The sequence below is a fragment of the Dipodomys merriami genome, unplaced genomic scaffold (assembly GCF_024711535.1).
Source record: "Dipodomys merriami isolate MVZ:Mamm:240054 unplaced genomic scaffold, mDipMer1.0.p SCAF_8, whole genome shotgun sequence".
NCBI lineage: Eukaryota > Metazoa > Chordata > Mammalia > Rodentia > Heteromyidae > Dipodomys > Dipodomys merriami.
Genome location: NW_027206401.1, coordinates 34,421,654 through 34,448,157, shown reverse-complemented (window position 1 = coordinate 34,448,157; position 26,504 = coordinate 34,421,654). Strand labels below are relative to the sequence as shown.

The following is a 26,504-nucleotide window of genomic DNA, read 5'->3' as shown; positions in this document are numbered from 1 at the left end:
GTTTTCTGGAGGTAAGAGTCTCATGGACTTTCTTGCCTGGGCTGGCTTTGAACTGCAGTCCTTAGATCTCAGCCTCCTAAGTAGCTAGGATTATAGGCGTGAGCCACCGGCGCCCAGCTAAGACCAACTTTTAAAATGTTTTTTTGTTTTTTTCTCATACTTCCTAAGCACTAGACATGTGCTAGTTACCTCACTAGGGAAAGCAAAGGAGAAGCTTGGTTGTACTTTTGTGGTTTAGAGGAGGAGAGGGGAGGGGAGAGGAAAGGAACACTCATCACTTCAGAGGAATTCACTGCTGTCAGAGAATGTGGACATCTCTAAATCTTCCCAATTATCTTTAGCTCACTGTTTACCACTCTAACACATTCTGGGTGAACAAAAACAGTGAGGTACTTAAAAACCCTAAGTGCTTAGTAAACCATCTTAAGGATCTAGAAAATGAGCCTGTCACTCTGTGGTTATTGTTAATGACTATATTCCATAGTGGTACCACATCTGCTACTAAGTTTGGATAACTTAACCTGGAATTCCTGTTGGAGAGAACCTGAACAATCCTTTGGCTGCACTGGAATACACAGTAAAGAATTTTTACAGAAATGCCCCTTGACTTTTACAGTCAGGTTGAAAATAATCCAGTGAAAAGCGCATTCAATATATTTATTTGCAGATCCAATGGATACAATTCTTAAAGACTAAAATGAAATTAATTAAGCAAAAAATATAATTGTTTCCCTTAACCTGTGTTTTCTATAAATTAGTGTTTACGGCTTAATGTAATTTCAAGTTTTATTGTATTTTAAACAAAGCTACTACAGAAATGTTGTGAACTACCACTGGAATATATATATGAACTGGTCATCTACTTTCTTGTGACTCTACACAGTCAGCAGGACTTGCAAAGTGCTACTACATTGTTACTTTCTATATTGGTTCTCTAGAATATTTTATAAAGAGAAACTATCTCATTAATAATGGGAATGCCTGAGGTATTGTTCTGACAAAGAAGTATAAGATCTTCTATCAATTTAATTACTTTTGAACTTGCATCCTACAAAGGTCACCTTAAATTTTCTAAATTAGAATTATTACCAAAAAAACCACCCAAACCAAAAGAAAAAAGGTGCATTCAACACACAGAACATCCCAGTTAGTACTTTTGCAGTCCTGTCACTCAGTATCAAATATTACATAATGCTTTCCTATAAAATCAACCAACTTTATGGAATAGGGTAAGTGTAACAAGACTAGTTAGTGTTCAGACTCCTTTCATACTCAGATTGAAATATGTTCCACATACCATAATCTTATCTTGTTCACTAGATCAGCTTTGTTGAACTGTAAGTAGGTTACTGCAGGTATTTAGAAACATAAAGAAATAGTAATTCAGCTGGGGTGATGACTAACACCATAAACCCAGCTGCTCAAGAAAGCTAGATTTCATGTTGTATTCTATCCTGGATGAAAGTTAGCAAGATTCTATCTCAAAAAATAAAAAGGAGTGGACGATAGTTCAAGTGGTACACAGTATGATTGCTTAGCAAATGTCCAATAATATGTGCAGCAATGGACACCTAATCAAGCCCCCCCCAAACAAAAAACCCAAAGCAAAATACATAACCACTATGATGCTTTATCAATTGACTATATCCATGCCAAGAACTGAGATAACAATATTAGCATTATGAAGGTCAATGATTTACTTTAGCCTGATTTATTCCTACTCAAAAATGCCAGAAACTGGAAAACATTTTCAGTTTTCCAAAGAGTATACGGGGGAGAGGGATGACTGCCAAGGATGAGCCAAACACTGAGATCTGAGGTCCTCTGCTGTTCTGTTCTTCACCCTCCATTCTTTCTCCCCTGGAAAATGTGCACCACAGTTTTAAGATAAGAAAATTTAAATGGTTTCTCCTATGGTTAATTTGGATCTTATATACTCATTTTCAACTTCTACGAATAAAGACAGACACAACATTTCCTTCATTTTTTAATAAACCATAAAATTGAAAGATTCAAAGAAAAAAAAAAGCTAAATTTAAACCAGCACTAATTTCTGGCTTTATTCTTCCTCTAGGACATTGGAAGTTAGACTTACCTGGGATTACAGAAGAATAAAATAATGTTATGATGCTGGTATCACAATGAACAAGTAACATGTGTTCGATAAAATTTACTTTCCAATCTGGAAGTACAGGTCAGTAGCTCACTTAAGTCCACTGCAAGTACCTCACCTGGGTGCAGTGAGTGAAAACTTGTATGGCTGCATTCTCGTCATATGGCATCACCACTCCGCACCCCCTGGCATTCTGATCCTCTGGCCTAGTGATGCTCACTTCAGTCTGTCAAAACATCAAGGGGAAAACCCCCAAACCCAATAGACGAATAAATTCTTTTAATGTGAACAATCATATTCAGACCAACGTCTTTTGCAAAAATACAAGTCAGTGGATTTTTTTTTCCTTACATAACTCAAAACAGTGCTATTTTTCCCCTTGCCTTTACTAAAATCGCACTTTTTGCTTTGTTTACATCCACCAGTTTATTTTTGTACTTGCACTTTGATTCTTCAGTGATTGCTACCCTACATTATTACTCTGTTTGGTTGTGCTTTAGAATTCCCATTCCAGAATATTTGCTCTTTGGCTTTCTTGTTCTGGGAATAAACTTGCTAATCAGTGAAAATCACAAAAGGAAAAAAGAAAGGAAAGCAATCAGAACTAGTAGGATCTCATTTGATCATTCACATAATTTTTTTGTAAGAAAAAACATTCATTTTTATTGTGGAATCTAAAACCATTATTGTATCATAGTATAATTCTTTTAGCATACTCAAATGAGTTGACATTCAATATGGACAGCAGGCTAGCTCACAAGTAATAAACTGTAATGCACAAACACATTTGACTGGGAAAATCCCCACAGCCTGTTAATAAAGTGCAGCAAACTTTCCTTTTAAGAACTCCAGTAATACCTCTGGATATTTTTGGTAAAGGTAAGGAAAAGCTACTGCAGTCAGGACCTAGGTGATGTTTAGGCTTCAAAAACTGGTTGCCAGGGGTCACAGTGAAAGATTAGACAGGGAGCCAATGAAAAACACTACCTCGGAACAAAATGGGCTTTTCCAGAAAATACAAAATTCTTATACAGATACTTAGTATACTATGATCTGACAAGTTTACACTGATAAAACAGTAAAGACCATTAACATTATTTAAACTTTCAGTGTGTAGAGAACACAGATTTTTAAGTCAACAGCAGTAAATTTGATGACAGCTCCTGAGACAAGTTGCCCTCTGCCCTCTATCCACCCATGCCAAAGATGGTAACACACAGAATAGAAAGTGATTTACTGCATGGGATTCAGAAAGTACTTGAAAAGTGGTAAAATTCTATGTTACTGAATGACAAAACAAATTTAGAGGCTTTATTTAAAAATCTCTTACTGTTCATTATCAAAGTTACAAGATTGTTTGCATACCAAGACAGACTGTAAACATAGGAAATTTTCATTAAGGAAAGATGGGTTTACTGTAATTTTATCTTTTACAAAAAATTACTATAAGGTATTGATAACCAAATTTCTCTTTTACTTTAAGTCTAATTCTCTTGGAAATTCAACCAATGTTTCCACTCTCTTGATCTAAAATTCAACCATGGTCATTTCAGGAAATACCCAGTTAATTTGTTAATCAGAAACACAAACTGAGTGGCATGTATTTCCATTTTCATCTTAGGCTGAAGGCCTCAACTTCATTATACTGTACAAGAAGACAGAAGACGGCAGTGGTCCTGTGGTGTCTGTCTTCCTCATTGTAGCTGGGGTTAATGACACAGTGGAAGAGGCAGCGGTGATGCAAAGCAAGGCCAGCCCAGTCGCTTATCTCACAGGGAGTCTTCTTCTTGCTTGGCTGGCAGCAGCCAAGTGTTGTTAGGCTGCCTCTATCCAAACTTGATTTTGCAGCAAAGGGTGACATGCTCTGGTAAATCCTGGGTCAGGGAGATTCCATTCAGGCCAGGAGTTGTTCCTTCAATCTGTTGGCTGAGGGATGATGCTAATATGAAGAAAATTATCTGGGTAGCTCAGATGTTCACTGAGCCACTGCAAAGGTGTTTCCAACATTGGTTCAATTCCGTGAATCATGACTTGATTCTTCTTTTCCCCATCTATTCCAAGAAAGAAACCCCCAACAATAATCAGTAGAAGTCAAAACTTTGAAGAAAAAATAGTAATCTTTTGCCTTTTGACAATCCTTCATGATTTTAAAGCTGTTTTGTCCTCTGAACAGGAAAAGCAGGCCTGGAGAAAGTTTAAATGTTGCAATATGTATCACACAAAACAGAAACCTGAGGCTTACAATGAATTCTGATAAAAAATTCGGTTGCTATATGTGAAAGTATTTGTTCTTTCCTAATTACTGTGCTTACTGTGCTTACCAAAGACTGACGTTAATGAAACTATAGTGGCGAAAACAGCCCAGTAAACCCACGGACAAAAATTCTTTAGTTCTACAGTAAAAGCAGGTGGCCACTAGAAATGACAGGAACATGAAAAATAATGTGCCTAGTTTTAAAATGCACAACAGAAAAGTGACTAGAATTGTTAAGAACCGGGTCAGTATTTGACAAACTGGATGGGTACTTAGGCTTGTTCTCTGTAATCTATCCAAGCCTATCTCTAAAAGTGCTGACTGCTGTTTAAAAGACTAGTACAAATCACATATAAATAAAAGAGTAAACTATGTACAGAATACCATAAATCATGTATAAACAAAAGATTAAACTATAACATGCAGAATACTATAAGTGTTGGTATCAAAATGGATAAACCCTGAGTCTTTGTAAATTCTTGATTGCCAAGGTTTTACTATATTTTTCTTGGAATATCAGAAACCATTTCACTATATAGTTCTCTTTGCATTCTTATTACAAATTTCTTTGAACTCTTAATATTCTCAGAATCTTGTTCCTACCTAGCACTGAGTCAAAAAATGAATGTATAGTGGTGTAAGAGTTTCTGTGTGTGAATGTCAGAGTCACCTCTGCATCCTCTGAAACGGAAATAAATGTTATAACTCATTACCCCAAACACTATTCCCAAAGCAAATGAACACGTGTGAGCAAATGAACACGTGTGGCATAGTTCAATGATATAGTGTGTTTGCAAGATAAAAGACCAACCCTAATTCAAGAAAGGGACAGTGGGGTTCCAGCTGTATAAAAGTTGGACAACACTGTGGCAAGGCTCTTAGATCATAGTATGAGAGCCCTGTATAGGGAGCACTGATTCTCTGGCTGGATGTTGGGACTACTTTTTAAATCTTTACTGTGGAGTTGGAGGCATGGCTCAGGTGATACGGCACTTGCTAATAAGCATAAAGTATCAGATACCAAGTTCCAACACCAGTTTCCACATTTACTAGATGTCTACTAAGAAGTGGATATATCACTGCAGTATCCCAACAGAACAGTTCTAAGGTGTAAAATTACCTTTTCACAGCCTACACTTATTCTGCATTTATTTTTATTTGTTTTCTGACTTTACAAAACAACATAATTGTGAGCAGAGGGATTCTTAGAATGGGACTGCATTTTTAATGGAATTGTATCTAAAGTCTTGCTCTTACTCATTGTACCCCTACTGACTAGCATGGTACCTGACATGTGTAATCACTCACAGTATAAGCATCTAATCCAGGGCAAACACTTTGCCACCAAACTATACATTCATCCCGTCCCCACTTGTGTCTTTCAAAATGTTAACCTGTGAAGATCTTTTTAAAATTAGGCAAACTAGCCAGGTGCTGGTGGCTCATGCCTTTAATCCTACCTACTCAGAGCGCTGAGATTTGAGTATTGAGGCTCCAAGCCAGCCCAGGCAAAAATGTCTCCGTGAGACTCTTATTCCAATTAACCACTCAAAAACCAGAATCGGTGGTAGAGTGCTACCTTTGAGCACAAAGCAACTCAGGAACAACACTCAGGCTGTAAGTTCAAGCCCAACAACTGAGAAAAATAAATAAAATAAAATTAGGTAACTTAAGAGAAAAGTCAAATGATGTAGTTCTACATGGTATTTCATTCACACATGTCACTTTTGGGGGATAGCTTTGATTTTTATATAGCTTATTTGTGATGGTGGTGTTGCTGGTACTAGGGCTCAATCAGAGCCTGGGCACTGTCCTTTAGCATTTTTGTTCAAAGCTGGCACCCTACCTCTTGAGCCAGAGCACTTCTTCAATAATTTGATACTTAATTTAAAGGTAGGGTCTCAGATTTTCCTGTATAAACTGGCTTTGAACTGTAATCCTCAGGTTCATCATCCTGAGTAGCTAGAATTATAGTGAGCCACCAGTACCTGGCTTGATATATATACATATATATGTATCAACTTTTTTTTTTGGGGGGGGAGGCCGGTCATGGGGTCTGAACTTGGCCTGGGCTCTTCAGCTCAGTTAACTTCTGATCTCTATTCCTCACCATAGACTGTGGATACAGAATTTAAATTTCCAGGAATACAAGGGGATTAAATGGAGTATCTGATGACACAGGGCTCAGTTTAGTACATATTTTCAATTATGTGACTAAATCTTTTCTCCATCCCTCCCAGGTGTCAAAAACATTACTTAGGAAAACAAATGAGGAAGGAAGGACAAGTTTTTAAAAGGTCACAGCTTAATAACAAAAAGCAAAGAACCTCTCTTCCTAGAAGCAAAGGTATGAGAATTCTTTTAGTATTCAATATACCAAAAGATATAAAAAATCATGGATTCAATTATGGGATTGGCAAAGATTATTAAGGTTGGACGACGTTTACAAAAAAAGAAAATTAAAAACTCAATAACCATAAAAATTAAATATTTGAAAGTACTTTCAAAATAGATAAATCATCTGCATAAACTTATTGTAATGTAAAAATTCAGTACAATACACTTCCTAAGTCAAATAAGCACTACTATATTATGATACTATTGTTTAAAAGACTAAGCCTTTTTTTGTTGGACCTGGGGCTTGAACTCAGGGTCTGAGTGTTGTCCTTGAGCTCTTTTGCTAAAAGCTAGTAAGCAGTCTACCACTTTGACCAACAGGTCCACTTCTGGTGATTAATAGGAGATAAGGGGGCTGGGAAGGTGGCTCAGTGATAGAGTGCTTGCCTTGCATGTATGAGTCCCTGAGTTCAATTCCTCAGCACCACATAAGCAGAAAAGGCCAGAAGTGGCGCTGTGGCTCAAAGTAGTAGAGTGCCAGCCTTGAGCTGAAGAGCTGAGGAACAGCTCCCAGACCCAGAGTTCAGACCCGACGACTGACTCCCCACCCCAAAAAAAGGGCGGGGTAGATAAGGGACAATAACAGGCCCTGAGTTCAAGACCCAGGACTTTCACAAATAATAAAAATACTGTAAATAAAAAGGTGAAAACACTGCATAGATCTTTGTCACTTCTTGGAAAGCTTCCCTTCCAGGAACTAGACATCCAGTAGTATTCTAGGGGATTTAAAATGCGGGATAAAAATGTGACCTATTTAGGAACAGATATCTAATTAGCTATAATATAGGTCATTTATTGCAATGATACTATAAAACCTTTATCTTGTTTTCCTGTTTTCTGCCCTTCAATATTCTGTAAATAAACAGTGGCACCCATGGTAGCATGTGTTTGATTTAAAATGTTTCACATGTTAATTAACTTAATTTTACATGTTTCCTCATTGTAAATAAGCTTGATTCCTAACTAAATGTTCTACCTATTAGCTTCAGTTAACCATGTATGATTTCTTCTATTTTGTTTTATGTAAAAGAAGAGGAAGATAAAGGGAGAAATAATTGAAATAGCAAAATATTTTTCAAAATATTTTTATAATTTTCCTACTTTCTGTGCACTATTCTTGAAGAAATCATAATGTGTTTGGCCTATGAAAAATCTCTATTACTAATGAAATTAAATCCAAAGCAAATTTCAATAAGCAATATAAATAACCTAAAAGTGTAAAAAGAAGTTACGTATGATTCTATTGACATGTTTGAGTATAATTAATAATAATAATATTAATACATTAATAAAATTTCTTAGTTTAAAAAAGAAAAAATGGATGGTATTATCTTTAAGGGATTATAAGCTTTTGATGAGAAAACATGAATTAAATTTTTTCTTTTCAAAAGTCTTAACTTTGAATATGGAATAGTAAAAGTCTAGAGTCTTGTATTCAGCTTTGTGACTTCATGTTTATATATTATAGTCAAGAGAAAAATTTTGGAAAAAATATGTAATACTTCTGAAGAAGATTTAAACAAATAGGCAAGCTTTTTGATTACCATTAGTCTGAACAATTTTATTCTATGTGACAAATTTTTTAACCTCTGATACATTCATTAGTAAAATGCCAAGTAATTTAATCCATCGACATGAAAAAGCACAGGCTGAAATCTGAAGTGCATACATCATGGTGAAGGATTTTGACTTAGCCACGGCAGTAATAGTAAGGTCAGGTCAAAGGGGGTTAAACCAAGCCAGGATATAGCCAAAGGAATACATCAAACGCTGATTTTAAAAGGGCAATTAATCTTGGACAGAAATGCTTCCTGGGGAATGAGATCTCAATCTTAAGAGCATACTACACGATGTAGCAGTAAAAATGAACATATACAAGCTTACAGAGCTTTTATCCTATGATCACAAACAGAAGGAGAGTGCTGCTTATCAGAGAACGACAAACCATTTAAAAATACTTACATTAACATCTTCCGGACCTATACTCTCTTAGCAGTGCGGACTTACTGAATACAAATTCTAGTAAATACATCCTATGTACCTTTACCTATTTATATGTCTTCTAGCTTACATTTTGTATTGTTTCGGCCCCAATGTATTTTCAGAGCCTTAACTTCTAATATTTTAAAGAATAATTTCAAACCATGCCCAAACATAATTCATTTGCCTCTATATCTGTTAGTGGGGACATGAAATAAATTTGAAAATCTAACTAGTTAAAATTTAGTAAGATCATTTTAATAAGCTTTTATAAAGCCTCTTGACATAACACCAAAATTAAGATATTAAGATTTATTCACTAAATGTAGAATTTTGAAAATATATGCTCAAAGTATTTTATCTCTTTAAATGAGCAATAATTCTAGTTGGGACTATTATAAGCCATGTAAAGATTATAAAATAATTGTATTGTTTTATACATGGCTAGACTAAAGTTCCATAGAATTTGTTTTAATAAAGAGTTTGCTTTAAATTGTCTGCATAAATAGTTTACTATTTTAGCAAGAGAATTTTGTTATGAAGTGCAAGGATGGAACATTAGATGTACAGGCCTCTGTTTCCCACTTTTAAGAAAGCAATGTTAACTCATTGGGGCTTAATATAAGGCACAATTATTAAAGAGGGGATTCAGAGGCATCTTTTGTTAGGTTAAGCAATCTCATGATCTCTATCAATGAAGGAAATTAATTAGCTATCTATATTTCTTTGATTTTAGAAAGATGTATCAATGGTCTCAGATATTAAGAGATTCTATATCACCAAGATTAGTCAATAATGTCCATGTGTCAAGACAAAGCAGACATAGGGAAAAAAAAGGAGAAGGAGCCAACTAAGGCCAAGAATTCATGATAAACTGAAGAAAACTACTTACTAAACAGGCGGGCCTTTTATAGATTTAAACATGATTATAGTAAGTGGCATGTATCTTTCAGCATACTTTGAGCAAGTCTATCTTCATAATGAGTTTGATACTGGCTTACAGTAAATAGTTTACTATAGATTATATTTTCTTTCATTAACTAGAACTTGGATTTGTAGGAGGATTATAACATGTCTAAATTGCTTCTTTATATAAACTGACTCTGCAATTATCATGAGTATAGCTTTTTTTTTTCAATTTGTACAAAAATATTAAAGCTATGCCAGGAGCTGGTGACTCATCTGAGCTACCCAGGAGACTGAGATCAGAGGATCATGGTTCAAAGACAGCCCAGGCAGGAAAAGTGCTTGAGATTCTTATCTCCAATTAACCACCAGAAAACCAGAAGCGGTGTTGTGGCTCAAAGTAGTAGAGGGCTAGCCTTGAGCCAAACAGTTCAGGGACAGTGCCCAGGCCCAGAGTTCAAGCCCCGTTACTGACCCCCTCCAAAAAAAATGTTTGTAACTTTATTACTATCCTACAATACTGTGAAATTTATGTAACCATTTACTCTGAATAAAAAATTATTATTAAAAAAAGGCTAAAGTTCTTGTGGCTCACATGTGTTATCCTATTACTCAGGAGGCTAAGATCTGAAGAAAACTCAATGATATTTTTATCTCCAATAAACCAGCAAAAAAGCTAGAAAAAGGTGTGGCTCAAGTGGCAGAGCACCAGCCTTGAGCAAAAAAAGCAAAGTAAGAGCATGAGACAGATTTCAAGCCCCAGTACTGGTGTGTACATGCATGCATGTGTGAGCGCACAGTTAATTATAAAACTGGGAAAACACAAGATAAAAAAAAAACCTTACTTTCTAAAATAGGACACATGTGCACTAAAGCCCTATTTCCCAAAAGAATGCAATTTTGAAACGTGGCAACTTTGATAGTTATTATCAGGTAAGAACACACAAATAATGACCAACTCTATGAAAATTGTACCAACCAGCAAAAAATGCAGGCACTGAGAGAGCTCAAACTGGCCCACATATATGGAATAAAATCTTTAACTCTGTTTGAAAAGGCTGGTAATTGAGGGTGTCTGAAAATACCACTGTGGTCCTCTTTAATGTTCATTTTCTAAACTGATGAAAAGTGAGATGTCTACACTCAAGGCAGCTGAAAAAGAAGTCATGCTTGTTGGAATTAGTAACAAAATCAGGAGTGTATTTTATAAGACTCAATCTGACAAGTTTCTGATGATATTCAATATGAGAAGAAAGTCCCCTACTTCTGGAGATGTTTTAGTCATTGCCCTTGAATTATTAAAATTCTGGATGTCAGTCTGATGAATACTATCATCTCCAATCAATTTATATCTGCCATTTTCAATACAACAGAAGCCCATCTGTTCTCTTAATACCATTCCAAGAACTGAGAATATGAGCACCTATGATAATACAAATGCTGATGGTGCTGCAAAATTACCAAGACTACAATCTACCCAACATCACTTAACACTGCCTGAAAGTGCCCACAACTAATGAAAATACAGCGAGAATGACAGTTATTGGCAGCACCAGCAAGAAAGCTTCTGATGACAGAAAATTTGACTGACATTCAAATCACACCAGACAAACATCACGAAAGAGATTGAAATTAGCTCTATGTTGCCACTCAGTATTAATGAAAATCAAGTTCTGTCCTGAGACACAGGCAAAGAAGGAAAAATTTACTGAACTGATTTTGTTTTTTAACTTACTGTTGTCTTTACCAAAACAAATTTTTTTCATTGTTTGAATTTTAGACAGCAAGATAATTGTAAATTATATTAAAATAAGGATTGACAGTGTGTGTGTGTGTGTGTGTGTGTGTGTGTGTGTGTGTGTGTGTGTATGTGTGTGTGCGCGTGCTGACCCATTTCATGACTGCTCAATTCAAATATGGGAAAGTACAAAGGGAAACTATTCTAATTCAAATTCTAAATAAATGTATAAATACTGAAACTATAAAACCATTATTATTTAACTCTTAAACCGGCAATCTGAGGAGGCTTGGCTTGTGTTTGCAAGAGGGGGAAGTGTCATAATGCAGATGATTACTGAAGGTTTCAAATCTCAGGTCATAAGATGTGATCAACTAGCTTTAATTCTGTCCAAACATTGCTATGGTCAGCATGAGATTCAGATGTTTCTTGTTTGTGCCTGAAAAAATGTATCACCCCATCCCATCATACAGTGAATTCACTGTACAAAAACAATCTAATCATACTGAACAAAGGGGGGAAAAAGTATGAACTTCATTTCTAACTTATAGCAATTATTCTGTGATCTTTCTATAAAGCATATTAAGAATAAAATAATTTTGCTACAATTCCCAAACTGGGTTTTCTAATTTCCAAGGCTTAACTTCATGAAGTTCCTCAGCATCTTTCAAACATTTCTGATGTTACTGAAAACTTTATGCACATACATGTGAAAAAAGCAGAAAAATTCTGCTTCTTCAGCAAATGGCACAGGAACATTTTACAGCACCAATCACCCTCTAGCAACCAGCTCATGGGTGGCTGGGTGAAGGATTTACAATGAATGTGTGGGATGTGTGACCTGACCCTCTACTGTTTTTTAATTTGCCTAATTTCTGTTATCTTCCATTTATGACACTTGTATGTGGGTGACAGTGGAGTTGTGGGGTAGTGAGGTTCAACTCTGGGTCTCGTTCTTACTACCACTTGGGCTATGCCTCCAACTCTCATTGCTTATTTAAGATTTGAGTTCTTACTCTGTTCTCCAAAATCAGTAAGGAAAATGCTAAGCTCTTCCTAATGTTCTTTGCCTATATGCAGTCTTAATCATACAGTAACTGTAAATTTTTCTGTCTAATCCAACTGGACCAAAGGCTTATAAGGGATTATGTCCTTCGCATCTTAGAATCTTTCATATCACAAAGTAGTATAGACAATGCAAAGAAAATGGCTGATAATGAACTCTATAGCATCACAGGGAAGCCTAGAGATAAATAATAGTTGTAAAGATATCAAGGAGTCATGAAGCAGGACAGAAATGGACAGGGGAAAACCAACAGTCACAATATGTTGTTTTCCTTGGCAAGTGTGATACAGGGAGTTTCTACTTATTTATCATGGAATATAACCCTTTCTTTACACATGTAAAGCAAGTGAAGTACGAAATTAGGTTATGAGGTACCCAACACTTACAGGACTAACCAACAAAACTTTGACATCAATTGATAGATGAAAAATGGCAATTGTATTTCAACCTAATTTACCAGAATGGGAAATAAATATGACAGGCAAAGCTTACCATGTTTATCTTGTCAAAAGTAGAAATCTAACACTAAGATTCTGTTACTGGAACTTTAGCATATGTTGTTCTTAATGAACAAATGAAGTATTTCACTTCAGGTATGGTACAGAATCTTAAATCTGAGTCATTTTTAATTACAGCAAAACCACAAGAAACAATTTACCTTAGCTCACCTTTGATTATTTCCTGTTACCTCTAACTAGGCTAACTCCCCTAGGCACTTACAAATCAAAAGAAGACAACACATAAACCAGGTCATGATGAGTTACTCCACAAGAACAATGACCTAATGCACGTCTTCATAAATATTAGTACATTCTAATGTCATATGATAAATTAAGACAAAATTCCTTGACACTTGAATCATTTTTTGTAGGGAGTGGTAGACAATAGAGCCACCTAAGTTTTATAAGTACTTTCTCTTTTTATTGTATGACAGCCGGTTCTTATCTGTACTATACACATAAGTTGAAAGTTTTTGACACTTGAGTGCCAGTATGTCAATACGCTCCAGACCTCATTATATAGGAGTACTAAATATAGGTGTACACAAATTAGGTGTACTAAACCATAAACAGTGAGCAGTTCTTTACTGAAACAGTTAATTGGTGCTATTTTCCTTAAAATTTTTTTAAATGACAATTATTTTCTAAAAATAACTATGATGTGACCAAAGAAGAGGCAAAGAGATGAAAGATTTTCTAGCTGTGTGCCAGTGGCTCAAGCCAGTAACTCTACCTATGCAGAAGGCTGAGCTATGAGGATCACAGTTCACAGCCAGCCTGGGCAGAAAAGTATGAGCCTCTTCAATTAATCACAGAAAAAGCTGGTGCTGTGGCTTAAGTGGTAGAGTGCTAGCCTTGAGCAAAAGGAGCTCAGGGACTGAGCCTTGGCTTGGAGTTCGAGCAATAGACCAGTTTAAAAAAAACCAAAATATTTTCTAAACCACAATTGGTACTTAAGGGTACTTCACAAAAATGGAATATTTTTATTCTTCAAAATAAAATGAAAAGTTACAGAGTTGTGGAAAAAATAACCATAAATTACACATAATAGAGCCAGTCATCAGTGGCTCACACCTGTATTCCAAGCTACTCAGAGGGCTGAGAACTGAGTATCTTGGTTCAAAGCTAGCCTGGGTAGGAAAGTCTATGATGAGTCTCTTATCTCCAAATAACCAGCAAAAATGTTTCTAATTGAAGAATGGTAGAGCTCTAGTCCTGAGTGAAAAAGGCAAGCTAGAGTACAAGAAACTGAGCTGAAGCCCCAGTATTGGCAACACACACAAGCAACATTAAAATATTAATTTCATAATAATGCCTTAATCTTCACTAAACTAATACAATAAACAAGGCTATTCAATGTTTCAGTGAACATGGCAATGTGCCACTGAAAATTTCTCCTAAAGTTAATCAATAATGATTAATCATAGGCTTGAATTAGAATCTAGTCATTAGGAAATTATTAATAGAAGAAATGTATGTGTGCATGTGCATATGTGGGTATGATTAAGCATCCCTAATGTACAAATATGAAATGTCTACAAACATTTACATACCAATACAATCAATATAACAGTACTATTGAGAAATTCCACATCTAACCCTATGTGACAGCTCAAATCATAGGAACACCAAAAATATTATAGAAAATTACCATAAAGCTATCTATATTTTTGAGGTATATATGAAAACAAGCTTGTCCTAACCTAAGTAACAAAGCATTTAAAACAGGTAATGCACAACATTACCTTCAGGAGTAACTGCAGAAGGACAGACTTCTTTGAGGAGGTCTCCTAGTGTATGCAGTTGCCCATCTGCAGCCACTGGACGAAATAGCTTCTGAATAAAAGGCTGTTCTGTCGTTGTCTATTTGAAAAAAAATAAAAATAAAATAAGCCAATTAAATGAATAAACAATGAAACCTTTGCTGCTGCTAATTACAGATTAATAGATCATTGCATTTTTATGCTGGCACTGTAAGGTGTAATCAAGATACCTAACATCAGAGATGTGGCAACACTTTTAACATGATAAATCAAGCACATCTAATCCTTAGGAAACAATTGTGCTAATCGAGAGCACAAGACATTCTAAATATATCTGGCCAAACTCTTCAAAAAAGTCAGGCCTTGAAAAACAAAACAGAAAAAGAACAGAGAGGGAAATTCTGATCAGAATGTATTTATTTATTTATTTAAATTTATTTATTTATTGGGGAGGGGGCGGTCGTGGGGCCTGAACTCTGGGCCTGGGCGCTGTCCCTCAGCTCTTCAGCTCAAGGCTAGCACGCTACCACCTGAGCCTTAGCACCACTTTCAGCTTTTTTTATTTTCTGCTTATGTGGTGCTGAAGAATCAAACCCAGGGCCTCATGCATGCAAGCCAAGCACTCTACCCCTGAGCTACCTTCCCAGCCCCTGATCAGATTATATTTAAAAGTAAAAAGGGACAAAGGTGACAAAAAAAAAAAACAACGCAAGAAATAGTCTGGTAAGACCTAACAATCAAGTTCAACAATAAACTCTGGCTAAACACATTGGGGGACTAGAGGCAGGTGTGGCTCATGTGGCAGAGTGTCAGCTATGAGCAAGAAAGCCAAGCAAGAGCTTAAGACCCAGCTTAAGACTGAGTTTAAGCTGGGAAGGTGGCTCAGTGGTAGGGTGCTTGCCTTGCATGCCTGAGGCCCTGGGTTCGATTCCTCAGCACCACATAAGCAAAAAGAAAAAAGCCGGAAGTGGTGCTGTGGCTCTAGTGGTAGAGCGCAAGCCTTGAGCTGAAGAGCTGAGGGACAGCGCCCAGGCCCAGAGTTCAGGCCCCACGACCAGACCCCCAAAAAATAAATAAATAAAGAGGGAGTTTAAGACCCAGTACTGGCCCCCAGCAAAATAAATCCAAAAACAAACAAACCCCTCAAAAAATAAAGAAAAATTTTCAAGTCTATTATAAAATTTCAAGGTAATTTATTAAGTAAATTTCTATGGCATGACAGGCTCCTAAGAATTTGAGTAATATTTACAATACTATTTACATGACTTTGCCCACATTTAAAATAGCTTCATTTTCCTCAACTACCCTACTGATGGAGGCATCAAGGTCCAGAATACAGAGGCTCTTGCCAACTGGTATGTGACAAGCATTTCATCTTCTACCACTTTTTCTTAACCACGAATTCATTCATTTGCACTCTCTTTCAGAAATAAGATCTCAGTAATATGCAATTGCACATAATTCACATCATAAACTGAACTTTTTAGTAATTTTTTAAATGTATGATTAATATACTTCAAATTTTGTATGTAGTGAGGGATCCTGGGGCTTGAACTCAGGGCCTGTCCCTAAGATTTTTTTTCCTCAAGGCTAGTACTCAACCACTTGAGCCAAGGCTAGTACTCAACCACTTGAGCCACAGCTCCATTTCTGCCTTTTTCTGATGCTTACTTGGAGACAAGAATTTCATGGACTGTCCTGTGCAGGCTGGCTTTGAACCACAATCCTCAGATCTCAGCCTCCTGAGTAGGTTGTGTAAGCCACTAAAGCCTGGCTCCTCAAGCCACATTCTAGGGCTTGAAAGCTGGAACTGGGCGCTGTCCCTAAAATTCTCTCCTTGCCCACCCCCGCCCCCACCCCGCGCCTTTTTTTTCCCCCATCGGCCATGGGGCTTGAACTTTGGGCCTGAGTGCTATCCCTCAGCTCTTCAGCTCAAGGCTTGCCCTCTTCCACTTGAGACACAGTGCCACTTCCAGTTTTCTGGTGGTTAATTGGAGGTAAGAGTGTCACAGACTTTCCTGCCCAGACTGGTTTTGAACTGAGATCTCTACCTCCAGAGTAGCTAGGATTACTGGCGTGAACTACTTGTGCCTGGCTGTGTACTTGTTTAAGAAGCCCATAGTTCCCCACACAAATTGAAACCAAGAACAAGAGCATGCCCAGACAGGTAGTTCACTAGGTAAAGATAATAAGGGTTAACAGTTCAGATGGAAGGAACAGCTAGAAGACTGCAGTAGTAACAAGACAGCCACCATGCACTTTGGGCTAGGAAGAGGCAAAGGAAGTGAAGTGATGAGGTCTAAGGGCAAGTCCCACTGAGTGTGATTTGGTTAAAAGGTAAAATGAGGCTAGCCAGTGAGAAGTTGAATGAATAAGACAAGTTTATATAATGACAACTGGGACAGTAGAACAAGGGCAGAAATGCATTCTCAGTTTAAAGAAACACTCAAAATGGACCACCTATAGTCTGACCTGTAATGTAAGGTGGCTTAGCTCTTATAAAATTACCTGAAAACAATATAACCAGGAATACTCGTCACCCTAGTTACATATTAAAAAAAAAATTGCCCTGTTTTTTCTAAGCACCTCTCCTTCCAGTCTCTGCACTGAAAAGCTACTTATAAAAGGTCTGCTCATCAAAAATCTTGTGCAATTAACATAGTCACTTAGTTAACAATACTAAATTCTGTAGTATCACGACAACTCTCAGGGTTGCCTGCAAGTGCAAAGAAAGAGCCTATCCCAAACACAGCCAAGTAGGTTAACATCAGTGATGATAAAACAAGAAATGCTGACTTACTTCAGAAATTTAAAAATTGGAAAATATATAGATAATGTAAGAGGAACATTACCACAAATAGAGATATGAGTCTGAGTCTTATGACTGATTTCAGTATATACTACAACAAAAAATTGTAAAAGAGGGGGCAGGCATTGAAGCCAGAAAGAACTGGCTGAAAGTCTTGGTTCCACTATTTATTTTGGAACTATTGGCACAATATCTAACATATGTAAACTTCAATTTCCTCAACTGAAAATAACTCACATATGGATTTATATGAATGGATGTAACACCCACATTGTATAGTTTTTGAGATAATAAACTGTACAGTATAACCCTGGCATATGGTAACTTATAACTTTAAGGCCCATACCACTACCAGGACCACCACCATATTAGAACACTGCTGTGCATATTTTAACCATTATCTTATGCATAACTTAACATCATCCAAATTTAGTACAAACTTTTATATACTCTGAGTTTCAATCTCTTTACACTAAATTCACTTTTCTTGATACAAAAGGTACCAAATCATGAAATTCAGCAGCTTATATTTTAGTATTCACTTACATGAAGTAAGAAAAAAACAAAGTCATTTTAGGACATTATCCAAAACACATCTAAAACTTAATACCAAGAGCTGAGCATGTCTCAGATGGTTATAGCACTTTCCTCAGTACTACTACCATTAAATAAAATACGGATAAACTGGATTTTAAAAAATATTTCCAACAAAAGTCTGAATTTCTAATATATGGTACATGCTCAGATGCTCAAAATTCAATATTTTTTTTAAAAAATAAAGAATCTAGGAGCTGGGCACTAGTGGTTCACACTTATAATCTTAACTACTCAGGAAGCTGAGATGAGGATCAGGGTTTGAATAAGCCAGGCAGGAATTAAACACCAGAAAACTGGAGGTGGCACTATGTCTGAAAGTGGTACAGCACTAGCCTTGAGCAAAAGATCTCCGAGAAAGCACCCAGGCCCTGAGTTCAACCCCCCATGGACTTATAAAATACACACACAAACTCACACACAAAACAATCTAGAAAACTGGCAAAAGATAGGGACAGAAATTTTGTTAAAGAGAACACAGAAATGATTTTTTTAAAGCAGATGCTCAACACATCATTATTAAAGAAATATAGTAAAAAATCACAATGTACTCCCACTATATACCTACCAAAATAATTCTTATTAAATGTGACTTTCTTATTAAATTATGTGACTTTAAGCTGGCAGTGATAGCACAATTCCAGGCCAGATCCTGTCTCAACACCCTACCACCCCCAAGTGATACTTTATAGTATTTTACAGAACACTAATAAAGGTTTTATGTTGAGGTATGAACCAAGAAGGTGGTTACATACTATAATGATTATAATAACATATACCCTATAGTCAACCCTATTCCTAGCTTAGTATTAATGTGACTTTTGTGGGTTTGGTGATAAGAGATTTTTTGTGAATTAAGAGATTTTGATTTGTTATATATGATAATTTATAGTTATAGTAAGTGACATCAAGAGAAGAAAAGAATCCCACTAAGAGTTTCTACTCATTGAAACAAAGTGATCTTTTCTTCTCTAGTGGCTGGGGTTATAGGCACAGCCTACTATGCCCAGCTTGATACTCAATTTTCAAACAAGCAGCCAAGAGAGTATGTGCCTCTAATCCCAACACCAGAAGGCAGAGTTATAACAGCTTGGGCTACATAGGAACTTGCAGGCCTGTTTGGGCTATTTAGGGAAACCTGGTCTCAAAACAAAACTTACAAACTATTAATACTAGTAAACATTTTTTTAAAATTCTTAATTTTAAAAAAGCACAATACAGAATATTATTAAATATGAGTAAAGAACTTAGAATATAAATTTCATTGAATATTGAATTTCAAATAAAAAACTTACACTGTCAATCAGAACTTAGACTATAAATCATAATACAGAATTTTACTGAATCACATACATGACATTCCATTAACAATGATAACAGGTATTATGAGAACTGAGAAGAAAGAATATTGTTGTTTCCTGCTTAAAAAGGGCTTAAAGGGAACATAAAGCAAAAGCATAGGGATAACAAGGCAAATCTCCTAAAATAGAGTAGTATCTGGGACCAGGACCACACACTACTGATGCAAGAATAACAACAACAACAAAAACTATATCAAAAATAGCCGTACAACATTTACTGTACACTGAATAGAACATCATTATGCTAATAAATTTATTGACTAATACAAAAACACATATTGTAATACAGTGGTAAATGATAACAGAAATACATATAAAGAGTTAAACCCGTGACTCATAGCTGTAATCCTAACTATTTAGGAGGCTGAGATCTGAGGATCATGGTTTGAAACCAACCTGGGCAAAAATGCAAGTGAAACTCTTATCTCAGATTAACTAGCAAAAGGCTTATAATTGGAGGGTGGGTCAAGTAGTAGAGCTTGAGCAAAGAAAAACAAAGTTAAGCAAAGGCCAGCTATCTCCAATTAAACACTAAAAAGGCAGAAGTGGAGCTGTGGCTCAAGAGGTAGAGCACTAGCCTTGAGCACAGAGAGGCTCAGGAACAGCACTCAGGCCCTGAGTTCAAGCCCCACAACCCCTCCCCCTTCCCCCCCCAAAAAATCAATGAAGTAAGTGGTCAACAATGACTAGGTCTTTTCCATTCCTCTTTTAAACTATTAAATGTAGAATCAAAGAAAAGTCAGAGAATTTATTATAGAGCAAATCAACCTTCAGTCTTCTTTGTTATCTTATTAATACTATGTGGTACAAAGTAAAAGGAACCAGGGCTTTACACAGAATATACTGCTAGACTTTACCAACAATGATATATGCATCAAAAACACAAGAGATAAATACTTCAAACTGACAGGTGTATTTGGCCTAAGATACACCTATTCCTGTTAAATTACCACATACTCAGAAAAAGCCAGAAGTGGCGCTGTGGCTCAAGTGGTAGAGTGCTAGCCTTGAGGAAAAAAAGCTCAGGGACAGTGTCTAGGCCCTGAGTCCAAGCCCCAGGATTTGGGGGGAAACATATATATCCACTTTTATAGTAAAAAAAAAAAAAAAAGACCAAATTAACATTAGTGCTTTTAGACTTTTACAGTAAATGGTCTTTTTTGTTGTTGTTGTTTTGTTTTTTTGTGGGGCCTGAACTCTGGGCCTGGGCCCTGTCCCTCAGCTCTTCAGCTCAAGGCTAGCGCTCTACCACTTGAGCCACAGCGCCACTTCCGGCTTTTTTTTTCTTTTTGCTTATGTGGTGCTGAGGAATCGAACCCAGGGCCTCAGGCATGCAAGGCAAGCGCTCTACAACTGATCCACCTTCCCAGCTCCAGTAAATGGTCTTGGTAGTGGGGAATGAAGGAAGAAGGAAAGGAATGGGAAGGAAACTATCTTTTACAGAGGAAAGTAGACTTGAAAATAAGCAGTAGTAGTGTCTGAAGTTCATTTTTAATATTCCTAACACACTAAAAAATAATAATTAACATTTGGAAAGCTGTCATTACTATAGTTAGGGACACATAATCTCAAAGAAGCAGTGTCTTAATTGACACTATGATTAAAGAAAAGCACTCTTGCAAATAATATCCATACATCTGGTTTAAAGTTTGTTTAGTCTTCTTTAAATTATATTCATTCTAATTCTGTCTAGACAATACCAAATATATTTTGTGACATACTAGCAACAGCATTACAGGTTAGCACTATTATCGGCCTTAAGATTTAGATCATGCCTATAATATCCTAGAGCAACTCAGGAGGCTGAGATCTAAATATCACAATTTCAAGCCAGCCGGAACAGGAAAATTCATGAGACTTTTATCTTCAATTAGCTATCAAAAAAGCAGATCTGGAGCTGTGGCTCAAGTGGTAGAAAGCTAGAAAACCAGCCTTGAGCAAAAAATGTTAAAGGACAATGCCCTGGCCCTGAACACAGCCCCAGTGCTGGTACAAATAAATAAACAATTTCTGCTGTTTTTATTGTATCAAACTATAAAGACTAATACAAGAATAATGTGGGCTGGGAATGTGGCCTAGTAGTAGAGTGCTTGCCTAGCATGCATGCATGAAACCCTGGGTTCAATTCATCAGTATCACATAAACAAAAAAAGCTAGAAGTGGCTCAAGTGGTAAAAGGCTAGTCTTGAGCAAATGAAACTCAGGGATAGTACCCAGGCCCTGAGTTCAAGCCCGAGGACTGGCCAAAAAAAAAAAAAAAAAGGGGGGGGAATAATGTAATCAATATTTTCTTCTCGAAGTCAAGAACTTTTTGAATTTAAACTTTCAAAAAAAATTTTTTGGGGGGGTCAGCTGTTGGGCTTGAATTCAGGGCCAAGGCACTGTCCCTGAGCTTCTTTGTGCTCAAGACCAGTAGTACTCTATCATTTGAGCCACGGCGTCACTTCCACAGTTTATGAGTAGTTAATTGGAGATAAGAGCCTCCTGGGGACCTTTCTGCCTAGGCTGGCTTCAAACTACATCCTCATATCTCAGCCTCTGAGTAGCTATGATTACAGGCATGATCACAGGTACCTGGAGAACTTGTTTATCTTTAGGACATACTTACATAAAACAAATTAAGCAGGACTTTAAGTTGTACAAATAATCAAAGTAGTAAAAACAAAAACAAATGAATTTTAAAAGGAGCTATGTGACATTGGAAAGTGAAGTTCTGGCAAGTTGACTACCCAGAAGAAAACAAAAAAGGCACAAGAGTTAAAGCCACTGGCCAGCACAAAATAAATTTTAAAAAAATGAAGCAAACAAAACAAACAAAAAAAAACACCCTTAAGAGAAAATATAGGATCTGGGCCCTAGTGGCTTCATGCCTATAATAATAGTTATTCAGGAGTCTGAGATCTGAGGATAGCAGTTAGAAGCCAGCCCAGACAGGAAAGTCCATGAAACTCTTATCTCCAATTAACCACCAAATAAAACAGAAGTGGCCTTGTGGCTCAAAGTGACAGAGTGTAAACCTTGAGCACAAAAGCTCAGGGGGGCTGGGAAGGTGGTTCAGTTGTAGAGTGCTTGCCTTGCATGCATGAGGCCCTGGGTTCCATTCCTCAGCACACATAAGCAGAAAAGGCCGGAAGTGGCACTGTAGCTCAAGTGGTAGGGCACTAGCCTTGAGCTGAAATGCTGAGGAACAGTGTCCAGGCCCTGAGTTCAGGCCCCACGACTGGCAAAAAAAAAAAAAGCTCAGGGGCACCCACGTCCTAAATTCAAGCCCCAACATGGACAACAACAACAAAAAATAGGAAGTATTGGCTAGGAGACTAAAATTTTCATTCATTATTGTTAGGCAAGTAAAGTGGTACAGATGCTTGGGAAAATAGACTGGCAATATGATCTTTCAAAAGATTATTTAATAAACAATTACACACAATTGCCCAATAACTTTATTCCTAAAAATTTACTCACAGTAATTGAAAATAAATGTTCACTAGAAATTTATACATGAGTGTTCACTGCAGCATACATTCATAATAGCCCAAAATAGAAACAATCCAAATGTCTACCAGCTGGTTAAGAAGATAAACAAAATGTTAAATTAGCATACAGTGAGACATTACTAAGCTATAAAAAATGAGGTACTAATATTTTACTATAAGAATGAACCTTGAATATATATGGACATGAAAGAAACAAAGGACTTTGCATTATATCGTAATTACTAACTGCTTAGAAATATGCAGAAAATAACAAATAACAAAAATAAGCAGAAACAATTTAGAATATTCTAAATTTAACAAACAGTATCCTTTTTAAAAATTATTAAGTAGTTTTACAAAGAATGCAATTCATTAATCAGGTTATTAATACAATAATTCTTGGTCAATGTCCCTCCTTCCATCATTCTCCACATTTGTCTTTCCCAACCCTACCTTCAAGTTACATTATTTCAATACTTACGTTATGTACATTGACTATAATGACCACATGTGCTTCATACCTTCTCCCCCAAAAAACACATTTCCACTTCCTGGTATTCATTTTGATAAACAGAACAATAGTTACAGCTTTTAGTCTGCCAAATAGTAATCTTTAAATAAATAACCTGTTGGATATCAGAATTATACTTCAATAAAGTTGGTGAGGTTTTTTTTTTTTCCTTTTTTGTGTGCCAGTCCTGGGACTTGAACTCAGGGTGTAGGTGCTCTCCCTGAGCTTCTTTTCTCAATGCTAGCACTCTACCACTGGAGCCAAAAATCTACTTCTGGCTTTTTGGCAGTTTATTAAAGAGTTACGGACTTTCCTGTATAATATATGAACAGGGGACTGTATATAGAATCCAAATTAAGTTCATACATCCCAATAGTATTATTTTATTTCAAGAGAATAGCCCAAAATTCCAGTTCAACAGGTCATATTATGTTTCTTTTCCATAATTCAAATTTTAAAATAGTTAAGAATTGTTTTTTATTACCACAAAGCAATGATTTTTTTTAAAAATATGGTTTTAAGAGAATTTTATACTGATGTAATTTAATTTATCCATCTGAGAAATAGAAAAGGATTGAACTAAGAACAATTCTGCAAAGAATACACTAGCTTGGGTGTGGTCCCTGGGCTCCTTTGTGCTCAAGTCTAGCACTCTACCACTAGAGCTAAGGCTTCACTTCATCCTTTTTCTGTGGTTAATTAGACGTAAGAGTCCTGCCTGGCTGGCTTCAAACCACAATACTCAGATCTCGGCCTCCTGAGTTAGCTACATGGGTGAGCCAACAGCATCCAACATAGCACTTGCTTTAAAGCTGTCTCATGACCCACGCCTCATGAATAACTATCAACCAAACTACAAAAATGAGAAGAGTATGGTACTAAAACTTAAAATGAGATGCTTAATTCAAAGAATTTCATTTAAGAATTCAAGAATGGCAGTGTCATTGCGCAGAATGAATTGCATCTAAGGGAAACTTTCCTCATTGCACAAAACATGAACTACAAAAATATCTATTGTGACCATTGTTTAACCATCCCAAACTAATATTACTACTTCATTATTTATGCTATGGAACAGAAAGGCTTAGAAGTAAAAATATCTATTGTGACCATTGTTTAACCATCCCAAACTAATATTACTACTTCATTATTTATGCTATGGAACAGAAAGGCTTAGAAGTTAAAAGTATGGATATCTTCTTTAAAAATGACAATGATTTGGGGGAAAGCAAATTTGTTAATTCTACTCGATTAAGCATTCTTCAAGCAATGAAAAAACAGAGGTTACACTTTGATGTGCAAATCCTTTTGAAAGCTACTCTACCCTGTTTTATATGAAGCATCTGTAGCTAAAATGAACACCTAGTGAAGATAGATGCTACATTACATAAGCAGACGTCAGAACTCTCCGAAGCTGATTCTAAGTTACTTTAAACATGAACAGAGTCAGAAATTAGCTATGGCTTACCTTCTTAGAAGCAACAGATAATTATCCTCATCATGATGAAAAGCTAAATGTAAGCTAAGAGAGGTAGTTTTCCTTTAGCAAAGCTCTGCTTTAAAATGTAAACTTCAAGACTTTAATTAAAATAGGAAATGCTTTCTACAAGTAGTAGAAACACTTTTCAGATTAGTGAGGCAAAGAAAAAAGGATGATATGAGGAAGAAAAGACGGGGCAGCAAAAAATAAGAAAGAGGGCAGGAAAAAAGATAAAAGGAAAACCAAGGTAGACTTACTGAAATAAGATTCTTTAAACAAGCACAATGAGCTCTTTCCTACAGTGTATGTAAAGTAACCTGTTTACATTTGTTTTAAAAACTAGACAAAATATTAATAAGCATACACTAGAGTACTAGGTCTTTAGCTTTGAAAATATGCTATTTCTTAATATATATTATTTCCCTACATTTCTAAATTTCTTAGTCTTTTTGTTTTGGTCAGTCCTGGGGCTTGAACTCTGGACCTGGGCACAGTCCCTCAGCTCTTCAGCTCAAGGTGAGCACTTTACCATTTGAGCCACAGCACCACTTCTACATTTCTAAATTTCTAATTTCACAAAGACATGAAGACAAATTCTAATATGGCTAAATGTTCAACAATAAGTAATTTATATTAGCTTGATTTCTGGTTCATTCACATTAACATGACCAGTAACTATATATAATTTATCTATGAACTCAATAGTCATTTGAAGCTGTGATTGATGTAATTTCACTAATACAATTTCAATTAGTTTGTTATGCATTCATAAGTATGTCCCAACATGCATGTGCACAGGCAGACGACTTTCACAAAAGATCACATCCACAACACATGCAGTCGACTTAATATGATTTTGAAATGTGAATTCAATCCTACTGAATATATTTATAATTAGATTTCATTACTAGGGATCTCTCTCAGCCTTTCTAAATTCTCTAAGCAATACTCTCAAATAGTAAGTAGCTCCTTAAACCAGCACTGACCTTCCTTTATATCAGTCTTTAAGGAGGACATTGAAAAATACATCCTATTCAGTATGCAATACTCTATAAAATGTTCCACTTTGTAAAATCAGACAATGTAGCTAAATATTTATATCAGACTATATTTCTTTTTTAACATTTTTTATTATTATCTTTAGGTAGTTGTACAAAGAAGTTCCCATTCCACAAAACAGCATATGAATACAAGGTGTCAGACAACATTGTCACCCATCCCAACATGAGACTTTGTGAAAGGTGTAGGGAGGGGCATCTGGCCCTGCCTGACAAACTCAGCAAGAGCAAAACCAAAATGTTTTCTTTTGTTCCAATGAGAAATCTAACCTTTTCTTCTAAAGAGAAATTAGAGTGCCAATACCTTGTCAGACTGTATTTCTTAACTGAGTTACGATTCTAATATATCACAAACTGCAGAGGCTACTAGCCAAGTTACCAAGTTATAGATGGTCTGAATCTGATGTCAATACTTTTTGTGTATGTGGTATCAATATAATCTGTGTATACGTCAGCATTCCTGTACATATAACTGTACTTGCTTCATCTCAGTAATTATTA

The 26,504-nt window shown here is 36.2% G+C and overlaps 1 protein-coding gene across 3 annotated transcripts in view; it reads right to left on the bottom strand.

Annotated features, from left to right (window-relative positions):
* Positions 1-1,447: 1,447 nt before the first annotated feature.
* The window catches only part of Atg5 (autophagy related 5), a 73,207-nt gene continuing 48,150 nt past the window's right edge, over positions 1,448-26,504 (bottom strand). Inside the window, exons 5-6 of one of the 3 annotated variants that reach the window (XM_070011016.1) lie at positions 14,700-14,817; positions 1,448-4,164 (exon numbers count right to left, since the gene is read on the bottom strand). In XM_070011016.1, coding sequence (XP_069867117.1) covers positions 4,028-4,164; positions 14,700-14,817 — 255 coding nt within the window. In that variant the 3' untranslated portion in view covers positions 1,448-4,027. The remainder of the gene's footprint in view (positions 4,165-14,699; positions 14,818-26,504) is intronic. The other 2 variants (XM_070011015.1, XM_070011014.1) reach the window with 2 other exon arrangements.